The 13,839-nt window shown below is 46.8% G+C and overlaps 1 protein-coding gene across 1 annotated transcript in view; it reads left to right on the forward strand.

The window, feature by feature from the left end:
- The window catches only part of LOC146199618 (chondroitin sulfate proteoglycan 4-like), a 184,479-nt gene that overhangs the window by 119,096 nt on the left and 51,544 nt on the right, over positions 1-13,839 (forward strand). Inside the window, exons 2-4 of the mRNA XM_084595140.1 lie at positions 5,576-5,999; positions 6,740-7,058; positions 7,784-8,686. Of these exons, the coding sequence (XP_084451266.1) occupies positions 5,576-5,999; positions 6,740-7,058; positions 7,784-8,686 (1,646 nt within the window). The remainder of the gene's footprint in view (positions 1-5,575; positions 6,000-6,739; positions 7,059-7,783; positions 8,687-13,839) is intronic.

Consider the following 13,839-nt stretch of genomic DNA (forward strand, 5'->3'; position numbering starts at 1 on the left):
AAAAAAGAGAGAGCGTACACGTGTTCAATTTCGTTAGCAACTATATACATACAAGTTCTTTCAGACGCGGATAGGGTATTGGCGATCACGGTACTTACTGTTCGATGATGCAGACAGGCTGCCTGTGGCGGATGAGGCGAGACACCAAAACGGACTTGAGCGAAGCGTGCGGACAAGCTGGGGAAGACGCTGTGTTCGTTCAAAGCCTCGTAGAACTTTTCGAAAATTTGGAAAAGACTTTGGCTGTCTGTGGACAGGAGTTCTGCCGCTGTGGATGCAGGCATCCGGCTCGGCGAACGGTGAGCGGTCGCCAAGCGTCCGGTTGCCAGCCCCTACGTCTCCTTGTGAATGTTCCGGAATTTCCTCATCCTGATAAAGGTAAATAAAGGCCAGCTCGTCAACCGGTGCCTCTGAGTCGCGGACGCCGAGGTATATTAGCATTGGCGTCTCTTGTCTCCTGGCCCTCGGGCAAAGGGGTGTCACTTCGAAGCCAGCATACGAAACGTGCCTCCTCTTCGGCAGGGATTGGGATGGAAGGATACTGTAGAGATGTCGGCTGAGCAACTTGACCGCGTTGACCACCTCCGAACTATCATCTTGAAAAACAGTGGCGCCTGTCTTCATTACCACGACCTTCCAAGTTGTCAATGCGCAGCTGAGAAGACTTTCGAATGGAGCGGCCAAAGCTACGTGGCAGGCGCTGCCGGTGCGTCGTGATATCCTGCCTTGATTAATCATGATTTCCCTCCTTCGTGTACTACAGGAGGCACTGATATAGGTCAGCTGGCCATGACTTTGGATTGGACTGGATTGGTTGTGAGGCTTTATAACGAGTGAACAATAAAATTCCTAGCCAAGTCCTGACTATGGCGGAGCCTGTAGCGCCGTCAACACCATCTATATTGATATCTTTTTCAGTTCTCAAGGCGACGTTTTGTTGCCAATGTAGGCCTTTCACCCCGGTGTGATATTTCACTGTCGAACGCATCGCCTCCTTGTTGTGACCATGACGACGACGACGACGACGATGATGATGATGATGATGATGATGAGCGCCCACTCATGGCGTTATTCTGGTGCGTTGCATAATAACTGAATAATAATTGGTTCACAGGAAGGGAAAGGCGTAGTATTTGTCACACTTCTTTCTGTGGACACCTGAACCGCGCTGTAAGGGAAGGCAGTAAGGTGGGAGTGAAAATGGATAGAGAGAAATAGGAGCTGTAGTGGAAGGCTACGGCGTAATTTCGACCACCTGGGGATCTTTAACGTGCGCTGACATCGCACAGCACACGGACGCCTCTTCGTTTCGCCTCCATCGAAACGCCGCCGCCGAGGTCGGGTTCGAGCCCGGGTACACCGGACAGTAGTCGGGCGTCTTACCACTACACCACCCCGGCGGGGCAAACAAGCGCATTTATGAACAAGGAGGGTAGTGTTTGGATAGTTTTGTGTTTGAAAACATTACTTTAGTAAAATTTTGCCAGCAAATTAACATCGGCCTGTGGCTGGACGCTCGATCCTTGTCTTTTCTGGCTGATTGAGGTGTTTTGCCCGAGCCGTTCCCTAGTCGCTGTCAAACTCGGTACTTGATTTGGTTTATTCTTGTGGTAGCAATCATGGTAACTAGTTAAACTGTATATTGTGATCTTAGTAGCACGTCATGATTATGCATTGTAAATAACTAGGGGTGATTCTTCTATATGGAAGCCATGGTGACGTGCATAATGATGATGTGGGCATGTCAGTTGGCGAGTCATGACACGTGATGTGTGGTCATGACTCATCATGGATATTTCATTCGGTGGTGATAACCGGCGGTGATTGGTAATGTACTAAACACAAGTAGCAGAGTACTGTGTATCAGTAATATGAGAATGGTGGCAGTTCCAAGCCCTATGGGGCTGGAACGGTAGGTCAACGCGCTTGCGGTGGGGACTGTTGTAGGCCGTCATTGCATCCGCCACCGCTTGAGTGGTGGACGACGGCTGTGCTGCGGCGCGCGCGTCTTTCTCTCCCTCTTCTTTTCCTTTCTTCTCTATTTTCTCTTCTGTCCGCACGAGGCAGCGGAGGTGCCCCGCCGGGGTGGTGCAGTGGTAAGACGCCCGACTACTGTACCGGAGTACCCGGGTTCGAACCCGACCTCGGCGGCTGCGTTTCGATGGAGGCGAAACGAAGAGGCGTCCGTGTGCTGTGCGATGTCAGCGCATGTTAAAGATCCCCAGGTGGTCGAAATTACTCCGTAGCCCTCCACTACGGCTCCTCTTTCTCTCTTTCCACTTTCACTCCCATCTTCCTCCCTTCCCTTACGGCGCGGTTGCGGTGTCCACAGAAAACAAGTGAGACAGTTACCGCGCCTTTCCTTTCCTATAAATAAATCAATAAATCAGGCAGCGGAGGTGGCTCAGCTACAGAGCCAGTAGCAGGCCCGTGCATTTTCTTTTCCTTCTTCCTACAACCACAACAACAACAACATCAGTAATATGATCGCTCACACATCTGCAATATCGCTAAATCGGTGCTCACGCATCACACATTTTTAAAATAGCGTAATATGCATTTTGGTCAACAATGTACAACACCATTTGTGTATTTGGTAATTTAGAAATTAAGATTATTTTGATGACAATAACAAGCACAGTTCTCCATTTCTTTATAAATGTGCTATGATATGGCACATGCATATTTGTAACGTTCGCTATTTCGAGCGACATCGCCTTTAATAAAATTGTATATAAAAGCTTTCCTTTGATGTTGACGGCCTTCAATATTGCAATATGTCATTGCCCTTGAATATGAAAAAAAGTTGATATGTTACCTTAAGCAAATTAATCGTCTAAACGTACAGCTTATCATATCTACAGCTAAAGTTAAACATTGTACATAAGTTAACTCCAACGCGGCCGTTCGGTTCGGTACGTCTTATTCTTCTCTTTCTTCATTGGTAAATGGCACACACCCACAAAGTGGGATTGGCCAGGGTTCAGTTGCTTTAATTCCCCTTCGTTGTCTCTTCCTGCTCAATTTCTCACTTCCTCCTCGTCTTCGTCGCCGATATTAGCGCATGCCTACGCGGTATGCTGTCCACAAGTTTATATTCGGTATAAGTTCGTGAATCAATTATTATTATTATTAAGTTTGAACAAGTGCAAAGACATGCGTCCCTGTTTATCTTTCCACATTTTCGCAAACTGGATTCAATTTTCTCCGTTTATAGAAAACCTGCCAATCTTTCAAGTGAAGTGGAATCAGGGACAACTAAACCATTTCCACTTTATCACAGATAGTCTAGTTCTCGTTGACGAAGGACCGCTACTGAATAATAATAATAATTGGTTCACAGGAAGAGAAACGCGCAGTATCTGTAACACTTGTTTCTGGGAACACCTGAACTGCGCAGTAAGGGAAGGAAGGAACGTGGGAGCGAAAGTGGAAAGAGAGAAATAGGAGCCGTAATGGAGGACTCCTGAGTAATTTCGACCACCTGGGGATCTAACGTGCGCTGTCATCGCACAGCTTACGGACGCCTCTTCATTTCGCCTCCATCGAAACGCAGCCGCCGTGGTCGGGACCGAACCCGGATACTATGGAATAGTAGTCGGGCGTCTTACCACTGCACCACCGCGGCGGTGCCGAAAGCATTCCCGAAAAACACGCAATAAGAATCCTAGGCATGGAGAATAATAATAATAATAATAATAATAATAATAATAATAATAATAATAATAATAATAATAATAATAATAATAATAATAATAATAATAATAATAATAATAATAATTGGTTCACAGGAAGGGAAAGGCGCAGTATCTGTCACACTTGTGTCTGGACACCTGAGCCGCGCCGTAGGGGAAGGGAGGAAAGTTGAGGTAAAGTGGAAAGAGAAAGAGGAACCGTTGTGGAGGGCTACGGAGTAATTTCGGCCAAGAGATGGTTTTCGGAAAACCATGAAACATTCCTTCTTCAGTGAAATAGCGTGTGGTCAAGCTGTCTAACCATTTTGCGTGTGCCAAGAGCCAAGAGGAGTTCTCCGCTATGTTGGTTGATTCACTGCATTAGCACATATTGCATGAAATTCACGTGTTGTGTTGTACGTATATTTTGAAGATGGCTATTATGGTCTGTATGCTTTTAAATAGCGCAATCGTATATTTGTCCTGTGGGAATGATATTAAGGAAATATGTTCTGAAACCCGATGATGTGATGCTTCTTGAGTGCTTTCTTTGAGCACCAAGTAATTATGTGGTTAGATGTGAATGTCTAGGTTTATCTCATATTCATAGCTCATCATATAAGAATAATATAAGCCTTTTATACCGAGTTTTATGCTTCACAGTCGTGAGCCTGGTCCTCCCCGTAACTTCTTTTTCTCAGTACTACTTAAACATAAACTGTGTAGTCGTTCGCATTACCAAATGTTTTATTTGGTATCCAAATGTGTCCAAATATGGCTGGCGTAAGTCAACACTCGAAAGACAGTCATTTTGTAAGAAATTAGTTTTCAAATTCTGAGGTATGGGTATCACGATGGTATTAATCGTAGTAACTAAAGCTTCGACGTAGCCTTGACACAATTGTTGTCAATATGCGTTGACTACTTTAATTCTTGTCAGCTTTGTGTTGAGTTAAACCTGCACAGTTCACCTGTGTACATATATCTTCGCTTTTACAGAGTTAAATGTAAGTACTGTTTTCATGCCTCACTTAAATAAGCAGAATATAAATAGATAAAGAGGTGAAACCGTGGCAACATTATTTTAAGCATTCTAATACATCGCCTTTAGAAAAGTCTGGTAGATCACGTTTTTATTGTGATTCAGAGTGTGGTATTACCATGCTGAGTGCGTGCGTAATCACCTCTTCGTGATTTTAAAATCCTTTCAAGACTTCTTACGAGCGTAGAAGTTGTGAGACAGACTTGTTCAGAAACACGGAGCAAAACACATGGATCTGATATTCATGTCAAGTCAGGAGAGTAAGCAAGATCTAGGACAGCCGCTCTACCTACGAGTCTATCTTCTGACAGAATTAAGGCTGTGACGGTCCTTCTGGCGAGTCAAATAGAACAGTCGCCCACCTAGAGCTTGGGCCTTAAGCTTGGGAGACAGAACCTGATCTGTCGCTTTTCAAAGGAATGTCATGTACCGTCTTTGCCAAAAGTAACCAGGCTGCGTGCCTTGCTTCTCATTTGTATTATAAAGCCAATAAGGATTCCCCCTTTACCACAACTAGTTAAGAAGTGAAGACAGATGCTCAAATGTGCACTGCAAAGATTTAGAACATCAGACGGGGTATGAATCTGCTACCATATGGCTGAGAAGCAGATCCTGCAGCCTGGGAACTCAGTTTCAATTTATTATTTTCGAGTTTTTCGAACACAATAGCGTTGGCGTGCGTGGACCTCCCTATCTCGCTCCTGATTTATTCATTGATTGATTGATTGATTGATTGATTGATTGATTGATTGATTGATTGATTGATTGATTGATTGATTGATTGATTGATTGATTGATTGATTGATTGATTGATTGATTGATCGATCGATCGATCGATCGATCATTTTTGCTATCGCAGAGGCCTCATTCCTAGGTGACGGCTTCGTGTCCCTGGAGCTGGAGGACGCGCGTGAGACCACGGATCTGAGCTTGCGCTTCCGCACGGCACGCCCCGACGGACTGCTGCTGCTGGCCGCGGGCCCTGACGACTACTGCCTGCTCCAGCTGTCGGCCGGACGGCTGCGGCTGCGCCTCGAGCTTGGCGCTGGCGAGCCCGCACTCCTCGAGAGCCCCGCGGGCGTACGTCTTGACGACGGTGCCTGGCACACACTGGCCCTGCGCCGCAGGGGCGCGCTGGCGCTGCTCCTGCTCGATGGGGTGCACGAGACCCGCGGCCAGCTGCCGCCGCGTTTCGTACAGCTGGACGTCAAGTGGGGGATCTTCGCCGGAGGTCTGGGGGACTTCCAGGACCTCTTCCTGGGACACCTGCAGTCTTTCCGGGGGTAAGTACAGAAACTACCGTTCGCTCATTTCGAAGATGCATCATCATCTCAGACTAGCCTACACGTCCTGTACTCTTGTGATGCAAGTCTGTTAGCTCTTTGGGGCTTTGGAGAGAAGGAGAGCACCTAAAAGGGTGCTGCACCAGAGGGGTCACAAGTAATACGGAGCTTTGGCTATGACATTTTATGATAAATGAGATACAAATGCAGCATATGCTGAATACATAACAAATTAAAGGTTTATCTTGCTCAGTAACAAGTACAGCGCCCATGTAGCGAGTGTGTAGCATATGGTTCTGAACGGCCTCTGCAAACAAATGCACTCCGGAGTCGCCGAAAATATGATTTCCAGTCGGATCCGTGGTACAGTAGAGCTAGAGGTCGAATGTTGTCCTGTTTTCGCTGAGACATTCTGAAACTAACGGCACGAAAAATGTTCACCTTCTTTCCTGGAGCGCGCTACACCCTAGGTAATTTCTCGACGAGAGCACCTCCCGAGACTCTTATTTATTGAATGGAGCATTTCGAATTGGCAATTAAGAATACTAGACGGGCCATTTACCACTTCACCAGAATGAAGGTCAGTGACATGGAAGCAGCAGGGGGAACAATCACTGGATATCTGGCAATTAATCTGTCCACTCTTTCTATGGCCTGTGAAGTTTTCGGGAACTCCAATGACCTCTCTCCCACCTTCGCCACTTAACAACGCTGTCTGAGTTGTTTCTGTTGGTTCGCAGGTGCATGGCAGACGTGGTTTTCAACGAGGTGGAGTTGTTCGAGTCCGCGGCCGCGTCGTCGGTGGGCGTCGTTTGGGGCGAATGCAGCGAGGAGTTCTCGGCGACCCGCGACCAGCCCTTCAGCCTGGTAGAGGCTGACGCCTACCTGGCGTTGCCCAGACTCAACGCCCGCACGGGAGGATCCCTGAATGTGGAACTACGCTCGCAGGCGCCCTTCGCGCTGGTCGCCTACTGCGCCGGGCCGCCTTCCAAAGACGACTTCGTTGCACTCGAAGTCATCGACGGACATCCTGTGGCGTCACTTAACCAGGGCAATGGGGTAAGCAGAAATGGTCACACCGCTCTATATTTATCTTATCCTCAGTCTCTGTGCAGGACGTTAGAAGAGTCTTCTAGCGCTGCACCGATAAAATTTACATCGTCGGCTGTGGAAAGTTGTCCTCGGGGAGTTCATTGCAGGATTTAATAACCTTAAAGGAAGAGTGGACCACATTTGATAATAACCGTTCCGCGTGGCGCTGTAAACCATTTTTGTCAACCGTAGGGAGACACAGCGCAAATGGAAAGAAGCCGAGAGGTTAATCGGAAGAAGGTGCGGTTTTGGTAGAGATACTCGTAGATACGGTATATAAAGTTCGAAGATAAGAGATAGCTAACGAATTCGCGCAAGCAGATATATTTTATGGCGTAGGTTCGATGGTCTCAAATAACAAGCATACCAGAACAAGTTAGACTGATGGATTCCTTTCAACCATCATGCTATGCGCTCCGCGGCTACTCGTAGTATATATGAATCATTTCGCGAAGCTGCTCATAAGTCGAGGCTTTAATGGCGTAATGAAAATGCCTTCGGGAACACGGCACTAAACTACCGCATTGGACAGACGTCCACAGGCCACATGCGTGGCTCATAATGACCAAATTCGGGGGATATGCCGCCGTAAAGTAACGGAATAAAAGATCTAAGTTATTTAGCTGACATTTAACCCTTTCTTTTTCTTCTACAATTCTCGGCATGTCCACACGTTGACGCTCCTGACGCAGGTGGTGACACTCCGCAGTGAAGCATCCGTCACTGACGGCCGCTGGCACAAACTCGGCCTTCAGTTCGGCTCATCCCACGTTGAGCTCAGCGTCGACGGCAGCGTCGAGTCCCTTCGAACGGGCCTTGGCCGTAACCAGTTCTTCGACTTGTCCGGCCCGCTGTACCTCGGTGGTCTGGACGTGTCTGCGCAGTCACGTGCTGTTTTGCAGCATGGCCTGCAGTCGGAGACATCGCTTCGCGGCTGCCTACGACACGCACGCGTCAACGACGCGCCGGTTGGTCTTCCGGACGCCGTCGTCACGAGGGGTCTCAAACCCGACTGTGTCTGGGAGTTTCCATGCCTCCAGGATCCGTGCCAGCCGGGAGCCCGCTGCGTTCAGGAAGGCACCGACGGTTTCAAGTGCCTCTGCGACGCCTCCTCCGCCGTCTCCGATAGTGGAGGTGGCGGAGAGCGCGTTGACTGTGTTAGAACTAACTTCACCGGCCCGTATAAGGTGTACGCGACGACTCTGGATCAGCTCTTGGCGCTGTCTCCGCTTCGCGTCGCTGAAGGCGGCAGCGACCTGGTGACCACCGAACACATCCGGCTACTGATCGACTACCGTGACCTAGGTGTGAGCGACACCGGTGTGCTGTTTCATGTTATGGATGCACCCAAGCACGGCGCTCTCGAGATCGAGGTGTGGCACCGTGGCACACCCGACAACGTCTTCACGTTGGCCGATCTGTCGACCCACAAGGTCCGCTACACTCACGACGGTACCGAGAACCACCGCGACTCGGCCGTCTTCGAGCTGGAGTTCAAGTCACGCACGTTCGACCTTCCGGTGGCGCTCAAGGAACGAAAGCGGTTCGTGCTGCACGTACTCGTGTCTCCGGTCAACGACGCGCCCAGGGTCAAGGTGCGTGCTCTTTCGTGTTTGGGAGCCTTGTCACCCTTCCCCTTTCTCCAGGTTGTTAGCGTCGCCGGCAGGAAAAGCGTGTCCCACCTCGCATGGACTATTTTTGGATAGTGAGGCCCCAACTTCTTCAGCGATGATATAACTGTGACATCCCGCTATAATGGAAGCAGGAGGTGGCGCCATGGCCTTGTAACACGCCCTGTCTGAAGGCACAAGAGGGTCTTGAACGCGACGAAAATTATTTGTGTGACGTTCAGCAGTTTGTAACGCATAAAAAGTGCTTAGTGTGAAAGCGCTAATTCACAAAGTCTTACTGGCCATGAGACCACATGGGATAACCGAATTAATTGGAAAGCGTTGCCAACTCTCGCCTCGCCATGGAGGTGGGATGGTGAGATCGGAATCCAGCCTTCCAGACCAGTTAAACATGCAGACCCTGGGCCACGCAGGTACGTTCGTTAGGCGTGAATAACGCGGGGCTTTTTATCGGTCCTGTTAAGTTTGGATGCATACATCGCGGTGCTAACTATCGTGCATCTAGCAGGTGGTGGCTGGCGGATGGCACGGTCGGCCATTGATTGTTCTGCGGTTTTCTGACGTCACATGCTTTAAATTTACTTGCCTTTGGATTTACTTATATCTAACGGGTATGTGGTGTTAGCAGTTACGTGTGTGTCACGTGGTTTAACCGTGTAGATTATCGGGATGAGCCGGCTCAGTTGAGTCTCCTTTGAAATGAATAACGAGCCTGGTCCATCATGACAGTTCTCGGAGGCTGAGCAAAGCCGCGCCAAGAGGCGCGAACAGTAGCGAATGGGTAGAAAGCGACAACGTCCTTTACATCAACCATATATCAAAATAGACTAAACCAAACTAGTTCGTTCGCATGTTATACTAAGCTAAAGATGTTAAGCCGCAGTGATTTTTTTTTAAAGATCTGGACATGGTGCAGCCACTCCGTCGCACCACCTCTACAAAAATACAGTGAGTCAAGATCGATTATGTTGGGACATAGCTGTTAGGCTATTTAAATCCAACAATTATCCAGAGTCTTACTATTAAGCTGGACATTATATCGAAGAAAACGTTGTCATGCGTAAACTCGCCTTCATTTTTGTTGTCTTAGTAAACAGAGCACAATAAATATGGTCCAGTAAGCCACAGCTTTCTTTGTGGCCGGCGACCGTCGAACGAAGGCGGCAAGGCACTTGCAATAAATGTGTGCGCAAGATTGCTACTTTACTCTTCTTTCAGAAAATGCGTTGTTGAGAGATGATATCTCCTAAAGCTTAAAAACTTCTTGATTACATCGAACGTATTTCAATGTTTTTTACACATTAATAAATGTGGTAATGATAGGCAGGTTGAATTTAAAAACAAGGATATCTTTATTCAAGAATCGCATGAATAAAACAGTTACCTACGTGGGCATTCTACCCACATAAAAAAATTCTGGCACTGAAACATACAGTTAGCTTCGTTCTAATAATTTTCTTTTGAGTGCCGGAGCTTTTAACCTTTTCGAGCTTACCGGCAATGCACTTCAACTTCCTTCAGAGCTGCTGATATTCTATTGTCCACATGCTGCGGTGGCGCAGTGGTTAGAGCGCTTGACGACTGCGTCCAAGCATGTGCACATTGCAAGTTGAAAAACCCCAGGTGATCGATATTTTTGGAGCCCTCCACTGCGGCGTCTCTCATAGCCTCTCAAGTCGCTTAAAATTGGGACGTTAGACCCGGTAAGCCAAACCCTTATACTGCCCAGGTCATCTTCACAAATTGATCTCAGTCGGTGCAACATTTGTAAATGAATCCACGTTGCTTTGCTAACCTTACGTAAAGTTTTAATTGGCTGCCTAGTTGTAGCTTGTTTTAATGAGAGCGAAACGCACCTAGTGCCCTTCCATTTAGCGGTACTGGTATTTTTTTTTTTTTTCACAAAAAGAAGTCGAAACAAGAATGCATAGCTTGGCGGCACAATTGCGCAGGTACAGTTATAATTGGGTTTTGTAGACGAAAAATTTCCTTTTTGTCAAGGTTGGATCACACACAACAAAAACCCCCCTGCAAATAGAAGGCGGACAAACACCGCCATAGCTCAGTTGGTAGAGCCCCACACTCGTCTTACGGATCTCACGGATTCATAACCCACTGGCAAAATGCGGTTGTTTCTTCTTCTAATTTATGACCAGATATGTTTTCGCATAAATTCTTCAAATACTAATTATCTTTTGTTCAACACCAGGAACAGTTAGGAATAAGAAAAATAAGCAATTCCTATACTTTCTTTGGTTTCCGTAATTGTTGGCTAACTTCATACGTAAGACCCATTGAGACTAGTCAAAAGAGCCCAACAAGTGGATACAAGTTGAGGAGCAGCAGACTAAACTTTCTTTGACGTGATGCCAATTCTGCCGACTAAATACCTGATTCATACTGATGGATTTAACTTGCTACCACTAATAATTCAGCAGGATAAAACGCAGAGCTTTTGATTATAGTGGTAACACGTTAAATTCACCAGTACGTACAATAGCCCCCATTGTGCCTTTCTAGACTGATACATATTACAGCAAGCTTTTCATTCCTTTGCAAGGCTGTGACTGTCGTGACGAAGCACAATTCATGTAGAAGTATGTTTGCTAGAGCGAATTCTATACCCTGATTTATTCTGAGGGTGCACCAGAACAAACGACACTGTTATTTCGAGGGTGTTTACTGTTGTTTGCAACGTTATGGTGCCTGCATTTCCCCCGTCTATCTTGCATCGCTCTCTATCTCATGTTGCGACGAGACCAAACCGCATTGTTGCGCAGTGATATTTTATTTTGTTTTGCTAATGTTGGTTTTATATTACGTTATGTTATGTAATTTTATGTTATGGTTTGTGGTTTGGGGGGTTTTACGTCCCAAAGCGGCTCAGGCTATGAGAGACTGCGCTATGCCGGACGCGGGGCGGCTCTGCGGGATTCGATCCCGCATCCTTGAGCACAGTAGTCGAGGGCCCTGACCACTGCACCACCACGGCGAGGCTGTTGCATGTTATGTTATGTTATGTTATGTTATGTTATGTTATGTTATGTTATGTTATGTTATGTTACGTTATGTTGAGTTACGTTACGTTACGTTACGTTACGTTACGTTACGTTAAGTTAAGTTAAGTTAAGTTAACGTCCCAAAATAACATCAGCTCGTAAAGACTCCGTAGTGAAGAACTCCCGACTCCGATCCCCTGGGGTAGTTTGACGTGCAATAAATGTCATGCATTTCGCCTCCATTTAAAAGTGGTCGCCGCAATCCGGATTGCACCCGCGTCTCTTGCTTATAGGCTTTGTTCAGAATTCTCCTATATCAGTATTCAGCTAACAGTATTTGAAAAATACGCGATGTTACAGCCCAATGAAGCCAACCGAGAACTGCTGGGGGTCGCCTGGCGTAATCTACAGTATTGTATCGTTGTCCAGCGTTAATTAGGGGGGACTGATCAGCGGATTTTTCTTATATATTGACTTATAGATCAAAGTGCCAATTAGAAGCCGCAGAATTACCTTTCAAAAACACTAAATGATAAGTTTGGACCTAGGCCAAATTTGTGTAAAGAAGCATTTTCTTTGCCGACCTAAAAAGTAAAAGTGGAAGCCTCGTTCGGTTCGCGGCTTTGGCTAAAAGTGCGCCTGCGATACCTCAGTGACATGGCTTCAGAATGAGTTGCTCGTTATAAGCAAAAGAAGATAGTGGTTCAGCACGCTACTCAGTGTCCTTATAGGGATGTTGGCTGCCAATAAGTTTATTGTTATCTTTGGCAATTACGTTGCGCTGGCAAGATAGCTCGCACACTACCAAAATCTTCCACGTGACAGCGGTGCTTCTTTAGCTTCCCAAGACATGCCTCGGACAAAAACGCGCTTTTCTTTACTGCTTCGTTCCCGACGCGTTTTGTTCTGGTGCACTGGACGCGAAATATGCGCTCTCAGCTGTCACGTGGTATTTTTCTTTTAAAGCCGGTAAATGAACCTGCGTAAATGAAACCTTCTTCTGAAAGCTTCTGGGAAAGAGAGCCTTGGTTAGCCTTGACCGCCTAGTAAAGAGCAGAGACATTACACTGCCAACCAAGATCCGTATAACTCGTGCTATGGTCTTTCCAGTTGTGATGTATGGATGCGAGAGTTGGACTGGGAAGAAGGCTGACCGCCGAAGAATTGACGCGTTTGAATTGTGGTGCTGGCGAAAGTTCCTTGGACTGCCAGAAGATCAAATCAGTCGATATTGTCGACCATAAACCCTGACTGCTCATTGGAGGGTCAAATTCTAAAGTTAAAGTTCAGCTACTTTGGTCATCTGATGTGAAGAGAGGAGTCGCTGGAGAAAGATTTGATGTGGGAAAGGTTGAGGGTCACCGGAGAAGGGGTAGGCAGCGAACGCGATGGTTAGATGGCATCCTCGAGGCGCTGCAGATGAAGTTATGTGATGTTAGGAAGATAGTGAGAGACCGGAAAGCGTGGCGTGACATGGTCCATAAGGTCACGAAGAGTCGGGCACGACTGAACGACTGAACTGAACTGAAATGAAACCTTACTGAAACACTTCAGCCAACTGTTTTTTAATACGGCCTACATTTTCTGAATTTAAACTTTGATAGGTTAAGTATTAAAATGTTGACTTATTAACATATAATAAATCATTTTACTTTCCGGAACGAAAAATACTGCAAACTACGTCACAGGGTTGTAACACGGTTGCCAGTAACTGGCTTCAAAAATCGAGGATGCTTGGTTTTTTTTTTTTTTTTTTTTTTTTTTAAGCTTGGGTAAGGAAGAAGATGATACAGCGCAGACACTAACGATAATGAAGACGCCGATCAGCTGGCACGCGTACTGAGAGCTCGTACTGTCTTGTTCGGACGAGATTGTGCTTCGCTTTACGATCGTCTTTTGTCACCGGTCGCCGTCTCCAGTCCTCCGAATAACCCCCAATAAACCCCTCTTCACTTGGTTAACTTTAGCTCGGACACATGGTATAAGGAAGCAGTGGAAAATTTTGCGCGCACACTTATTAAGCTCCACTTTTAAGGGTATGACCCGCTAGAGGTTGTTTGTTCGTTGTTTTGTGGGGTTTAACGTCCCAAAGACCCGGTAGAGGTAATGGCTCCCGCT

Source organism: Amblyomma maculatum, chromosome 2 (genome assembly GCF_055883805.1).
Source record: "Amblyomma maculatum isolate TAMU_Amacu chromosome 2, ASM5588380v1, whole genome shotgun sequence".
Lineage (NCBI taxonomy): Eukaryota > Metazoa > Arthropoda > Arachnida > Ixodida > Ixodidae > Amblyomma > Amblyomma maculatum.